Source organism: Cryptomeria japonica, chromosome 8 (assembly GCF_030272615.1).
Source record: "Cryptomeria japonica chromosome 8, Sugi_1.0, whole genome shotgun sequence".
NCBI lineage: Eukaryota > Viridiplantae > Streptophyta > Pinopsida > Cupressales > Cupressaceae > Cryptomeria > Cryptomeria japonica.
Window position 1 is genome coordinate 592,827,419 of NC_081412.1, and position 6,866 is coordinate 592,834,284.

General features: G+C 33.8%; 1 protein-coding gene across 3 annotated transcripts; it reads right to left on the reverse strand.

Annotated features, from left to right (window-relative positions):
- Positions 1–824: 824 nt before the first annotated feature.
- LOC131037925 (protein TOPLESS) lies at positions 825–6,333 on the reverse strand. Of its 3 annotated transcripts, XM_057970171.2 has the most exons (15): positions 5,906–6,333; positions 5,594–5,773; positions 5,025–5,138; positions 4,760–4,918; positions 4,308–4,449; positions 4,043–4,163; positions 3,719–3,828; positions 3,345–3,494; positions 3,127–3,237; positions 2,860–3,021; positions 2,428–2,562; positions 2,226–2,315; positions 1,937–2,125; positions 1,611–1,783; positions 825–1,523 (listed from the first exon to the last, which is right to left on the reverse strand). In XM_057970171.2, exons 1-15 carry the CDS (start codon positions 5,986–5,988, stop codon positions 1,325–1,327), a joined length of 2,118 nt encoding a protein of 705 aa, XP_057826154.1. In that variant the 5' UTR covers positions 5,989–6,333; the 3' UTR covers positions 825–1,324. The 3 variants fall into 3 exon arrangements, with proteins under 3 accessions (XP_057826154.1, XP_057826155.1, XP_057826156.1); XM_057970172.2 differs by lacking the exon at positions 4,760–4,918 and having other exon boundaries at positions 826–1,523; positions 5,906–6,329; XM_057970173.2 differs by lacking the exons at positions 4,760–4,918; positions 5,025–5,138 and having other exon boundaries at positions 826–1,523; positions 5,906–6,328.
- Positions 6,334–6,866: the final 533 nt, after the last annotated feature.

A 6,866-nucleotide genomic window follows, 5' to 3' on the forward strand; every position in this document is an offset into this window, starting at 1 on the left:
TATTCCAACCCTACATTCCATCAGATGACCATTTTCTCAAGCAATTGGTTACTCTATTATACTCTCTAGGAATATGAAGAAAAGTAATAGATTCTTAAGACCTACTCAACCTTAGAATCTATCAAATAACCATAATTAAATGTTAATTAACATCATCCAAATGTTGCTTATAATTATTGGTAGGTAAGCCTTTATAAATGAAAAAGAATAATTGAACATCAATACCACCTATACTAGCGTGAGAATAATTTCTCTTAAAAGAGTCATTAATATGTTTTATCTAAAACCTGTATGTCCATAATTCTGAAAAATGACAAAAATAACTTTCTAGAAAGATGGTATAAATTATCTGTATATAAAAAATAATACCAAATAGAACATTTTTTTATTCAGATAAAAGAAAATCCCAATAAAAAATGTGTATAACTAAAAATAAGAAAAATGATGAACAATAACAACAACAATTCTAAAGAATTCTTCATGTTTCAAGGAAATAAGTTATGAGGACAAGGATCATTTCAAGATAATTAAATAAAAATTGATCAAACAATTTTATAAATCATCCCTAATTTGAATTGGTAGTTGGAATAATTATGTAGTGTCTTTTCTTTTGTACACATTTATAAAAATTAATAAATTTCAGTGGCTTAGCCACTTTTATCCAAATATAAAAATAAAAATAAAATTATGTAGTATCGTTTCTATTGTAGTCTATTTTTCATTCCTTGGTTGTGCTGGGCTGTTCTTTACTATTTTTAAGCCAAATGATCGGGACACTTGCAAAATCCATTCTTAATAAAAAACAGCAACAAGGGTAAAGCTCAGCAATCATACAAACAATCTAGTATGGCATTAAAATTGTCAATAACCTACTCTAATACAATCACAAAGCAGCATGTTTCAATCTGCCCCTTTTCAAGAGGTCGAGGGCACCATTCTTTTTCGAAGCTATGAATGATCCCATTTCAAGTTAGTTACCAAATTACTTACCCTCTCCACTGAACAGGCTCTTCTCATAGGGGAACTTGAAAGTTTTCTCCCTTTTAATGTATTTTTTTTTAAGATGAATAACAGAACATTGCAAAATCATTTAGATTTACAGTTGGTTAGGCCAACCTCGACTATTCAGTCAAAACAAACACATGATTTCCATCATTACATTAACTTACGACACACAGAATTAATATCAGAACCTCTTCTTAAAAAAATGGTTTGCAGTATGCATGCTCGTGAAAGAAATGCAACAATTATGATCTCATAAACGAATCAGAATACTATGCATTTGGCATTTGTTGCTTGATATTTGTCATGTCACATTTCCATGCTAGCTTGGTAATTCTGAACCATGGTTGCTCGTCGAGGGATCTGAACCAGCCACTCCATTCTCCAGTGAGTCCATGGCCTCCTTCCCCTGTGATTCTATAATAAGGTCAATCAAATACGCTTCCCCGTCAGTCAAACCAATAGCGAATTGGTTGCATTCATGTGGGTGTGTTGCAATTGCAAGAGGATAGATATTGTCACTGCAGATGGGAACCAAGAGAAGTCCCATTAATTTTGGCTGGGTAGAGTTCAAGAAGTGTATCACATGTGCATAAAAGACACCATACCTGCTCATGTCTGATGGCAAATATGCAGAAGGAGGGACACGGAAAAGTGGCCTTAGGATATCTGCATCAAAAACACCAATTGCACCATCACAGAAACACGCATAGACTAGTTGGCTATCACACGAATATAGGGCACTTGAAATTGGTGCAGCCATTGAGTCATGAGGTTCCCACTGCAAAAGAAAGTAGTCATTAGCTGTTTCTTCAAATGTTAGACTCCATTTTTCATGTATGAATTTAGCATAACTATAGATTGAAACTTTACATTTCTGAAAACAAAGCCCAACATATAAAAGCTGAGCATTTATACAAGTGTAGCATCTTACGTAGCAATCTTGTTCAAGTGTAGAAGAATCATAAATTGCAATTTGGTTCTCCTGCACGACTAGCAAGTGAACCTGATTTTTGTGAAACTGTATTTTGTTAATTCCAAGGGGTGATGATAATCTTTCTCCATGTGGATATACAATTTGTTCTCGCCGTATTACATATCCATCTAGGCTCCAGCCACAGAGCTGCCACCGTAATATTTATCTCAATCAAAGCTGTGTTATCACGACTCAATGCCAGAAATATAAATTAGTTGAGTAATTCTCAGGGAGCTAAAATCATTACCAGACCATCAGCTCCAGCTGATATCAGCAGACCTAAAGATAGCGAAAATGCCAGGCTGGTGATTTTCTTTTGATGGTGCCCTTGCAACGTCTTTTATGGGTATTAAACACATGCAATGACATTATAGAACCAGGTCATAAATGAAAATCAGGGAAAACTGCTAAGTACTAAATGTTTATAAGAACTGATATATCCATGGTACCTCAGCCGATCGAGATTTCACATTGCTTATAAGAATTTTCGAGTTCTCCAATCCAAAAGCAACAATATTATTATCCTCTGGATGGAGAGCAAAGGATGTTGCTGGTGGGGAAGGGGGCAACAATATCGATATGGGCTGCATTAGAGTTTGCATTAGCTCATTTAGGAATCTTATCAATCACCAAGAAATCATGAATTCGAGAATGAAAATCATAGGGATACAGATTTCTACCTACATCATAATGTTCTTTAAAAAGTTGTTAACATATAACAACAGGGTATTTGTTCAACAGGATTAAGTTCAAGTAGAATTATTGGCAAATTGCCATATTTTCTAGTCTGAGAAATACTTAATAGAAAAGGAAGAAAAAGAGTGAAGTAAACTATAAAACTACAAATAAACCTATTCATTCTAAATGAACATATCAATCACCTTAAACTTTTCCAATCTGAGTAAGGACACCTCTCCACCAAAAGTGGATAATATGTATTTGTCATTGTTTGACAAAACCATGCATGAGATCTGTTTTTCTGGATCTTTGTAACATGAATCATGTGTAGCTGAGTCGAATCCAGTTGGAATAGTAGTTGTCACCTGAAAATAATTTCATAATACTAAATCAAATTAAATGCATAGTTTTATTTAAAATAATCTGACTACCATTTAAGTCCAAGTAAATATCCGACTAAGAATCTGCACCTTTCCAGTTGGATTCTCCTCATTACATGTCCATATCCATCGCTTGTGAGAAGCATTGGAGTCTAAAGCTAAGACATTAGAACCAGAATTTGTATAGAGTAGTTGAACAATCTGTACAACACAATACCAAAAATCAGAGATACACAAGAGAACATGTAAATGAGATTTTGCATTTCACCTTAATAGTTTTATCTAGCATATAGAGGATGAGAGCTTGCCTTTTCCTTTGACGTTCGATCTGGTAATTTGAGAGACCTACAATGGATTGAATGTGACATCCCTGCAAGGTTTACTTTTTTAATCTTGTTTGCATCCTCATCTAGAACACTTTGTTTTACATCTGTTGGTCGGTTGCTATCAGAATTATTCTGTATGTGTAACAGCCATTGTAATTAATCGTGGATTTCAAGAAACAGTGATTTTAGATGCTTATACATTAGTGTGAAATGAAGGTCATGATAATGGAGAGAATATGATATTGTATCAAAATGTAAATTATAATGTCATAGTATACTGAAAGCTATGTTCTATTGAAAATACTATTTAAAGAATATATCAAAAATTGCATCATACATGGAAAGCCATTCCATACCAAATCAGATGGACCAATACGGGAGCGCTTAGCAACAGGTACAGGACTCACAAATTGATAATTAGTTCCAGTACTATTTGCAGTGGGTGTTCTAGTTCGTTTTAGAAAACCTGTTTAAGTCATTAGCCATTGAAACATATTAGAAAAAATAAATTGTTTGGTTGATTATTCCTTGCCACACAAGAGAGATCCTATTAAAATTCATCTATTAACTAAGAGTAGTTATTCTTATTAATAAACCAACTACCCAGAACAAACACTAAAGAATGACTAAGAAATTTATTGAATGAAAAATTAATTTTTTGTAAACTACTAATTATTTACCTGCATTCCCTGTGCCTACAGGCACAAGAGGATGTGACATGGAACGCTCAGAATTCTCCATCCATCCTGTTGTAAGAGACAACATACTACTACTAGAGAGATCAACTCCATGTGAAAATGGCTGTCAAAATCAAAGAAAAGGTTTATTACTGAAAAAGACGCCATGATATCAACAATTACAATATGTATAGAAATAGGTTTATTACTGAAAAAAACGCCATGATATCAACAATTACAACATGTATAGAAATAGGTTAAAAAGTACCTCTTGTGGAATTACTCCAACAATAGAATTATTTGTGTGGCTTTGAGATCCACCAAGAGGTACACATATGTGATCAAGAAACAGACTTCTGATATCAAGATTACAAGTTGGTTTTTTGCAAATTTGATGCTGCCAATTCAAACTGAAAAAAAAGGCATATAAAAAAATTATGAGTAAACATCAGAATCAATCCCTTCTTATAGAACAATATCTGCCCTTTAATGGGTTTTCCAATCCAAAAATTGTACCCTCCAAACTGGTAGACTCGTTTTCAAACATTTTCCAAATTGTCACTAAAAATGTGGATAACTAGTTCTTTAAGTGGCTCAATCAAACAACTCTCATTTGAAGATACAATTTTCAGTGAATAGATTATATATTTAGAAGTTTCCAGCAAATTTACTATGAAACTCTTACAATTGTTGAAAAAAAAGTAAGGAGAGAAGTGGGACCTTTGATTTATGAGGATTCTTAACCTAGAAGTTTCAATATGTGGAAGTTTCAGCTTATTGAATATTTTAGGGTTGTCATTTATAAGCCTTCTCAGCTTTAGAAACATTGATTTCCGTGTGGATGTTGTATCTCCACATTGATAAAACTTCTCATTTTTCCTACATAAAACCAATTCACCATTTAAAATTCAAATTAATATAAAAAGGAGAAACAATGGGACAGCATGAAAAAAGAAATAAAACCAAACATAAAACAGAACGCTACCTGATGTTTCCCAAAGTTATTAACTGTGTGAGCTCTTTGTAAATGCCACTACTAAGATTTTCAAACATTTTGAGATCCTTCCTAAGTATTTCCACAGCGTTTACATAATCTTTCCTGGAAAAGCATTAAACTATTCAGAAAATATGTCTTAAAAGATTCAATGCTTCATTAATTAAATACAGTTGAATTATTTATAACTTGAAACTCATAATCTTGGAATAATTGTCTACAACACTCACAACATATGAAAAGACTAAATAATAAACAAACAAAATTCACAAACATTTTGGGGTATGAACTATGAAGAGTTTGGGAATAAGAAGCAAACACAATCTCAATAGCAAAAACAGGAGTATTGAGCAGAATCATCAATTAACCTTACATTGTCAATTTTTCAAATAAAAAGTTTGAAAGATAACCCAAAGCCCAGTTTTAAGAAACAAGAAAGCCTGATCATTAAAGGTTGATAACATGAACTGGCCTAGTGTTCATGCGGGAAATACATTTTACAACACATCCGACAAGCACCAATACAGATCATATTCCAAAAGAGAATATTGCTCGCTTACATGACCAATGCTTCTAAATATTTCTGTTTCCTGATCTCAAAGAAAGTTTGGGCAGACTGGACATTATCTCGAACTCTTGTAAAACCGGAAAGATAACCCTCAACTTTATCCCATTCTCCAGCCAGAACTTGGGATTCAAAATACGCCATGTTAAAGTAGCATCCAGATTCTTGTTCCAACCTAGACAATGCAAAATCACGGTACATTAAATATCAAAAGCTGACAAAGAGAGAGTTGAGCTATCTAATTTGCAGGATCATGCTATAACAAAGCCATGTTCAAAATTACCAGAATTATACAGATAATACTTACTTGTGTGCCGTTTCACTGAGCCTCTCCTCATCGAGAAACTGCAAAATGAGGGACAGCAATTCGCTGCTCAAGTTGATGGTCATTGTGACCGAATTGCAAAGATCTGGTCCAAATCACTTACCTTGAACCAACTCAACTGTTCTTTCTCCTCCTCCTCCTTGACAAGGATCAATAGCACCTCTACAATCACAGATGATCAGAAAACAGGCACCGATTCCATCTTTTTTCCACAAGGGGCGTCAAAAAGAAAACTGAACAATTCTTAAATTAGAGATAAAATCAAACAAGAAAGATTTAGATTAACTTAAGATGGGAATTTCAGAAAAGGGCTAATCATTTCATTCCTGCACGGACCACGGCGCTCAAATCTATGTGAATACAAAGCAACCAAATTAAAACAAATAAAGAACTGACTATAAAACGAGGATAAAAAGTGTCCCAGTGAAAACAACCATATGTTAAAGGCTTGTATAGAGGAGATCTCAAAAGCAAAAGAATATAATAACTCGTTATTTGTATAATAACTCATTATTTGTAAAATCTGCTGGCCTTTATAGTGGAGATCTCAAAATAAGTTGCATATTCATTCAGGGCTGTCATAGTTTAAAACCCATTTCAACACTTCAAAAGACATTTTACAAACATACTTAAACATTCAATTCTCCTTGCGCCTTACTCCAACTGACCAAGCCAGGTGTAGGCTTTGGGTAAATTTAACATTACATATAGCATACAGCAACAGAGCAAGCCAGGTGAAAATCTAAGAGTATATTTTAACCTGCCGCAAATTTTATAAAACTATAATCCAGCAAATTTAACTGGTGCAAGTCCTAGATAAATCTAGAGGGTTTAAGCTCTCCAAAGCTTAAATCTAAGTCTATGATTTAAATCTCCTCCAGCATCAAGGAAGACTATCCATCTGAACATGGAGGTATCCTAACTCCAAGGATACTCCTCAAAG

Excerpts from the sequence above, each read along its gene's own strand:
- LOC131037925 (XM_057970171.2), bottom strand. The coding sequence starts at position 5,988 with ATGACCATCAACTTGAGCAGCGAATTGCTGTCCCTCATTTTGCAGTTT. Across the intron at positions 3,238-3,344 it reads ATCGAACGTCAAAGGAAAAG|ATTGTTCAACTACTCTATAC; the intron begins GCAAGCTCTCAT and ends TGTGTTGTACAG. Across the intron at positions 2,316-2,427 it reads TGAAATCTCGATCGGCTGAG|ACGTTGCAAGGGCACCATCA; the intron begins GTACCATGGATA and ends TACCCATAAAAG.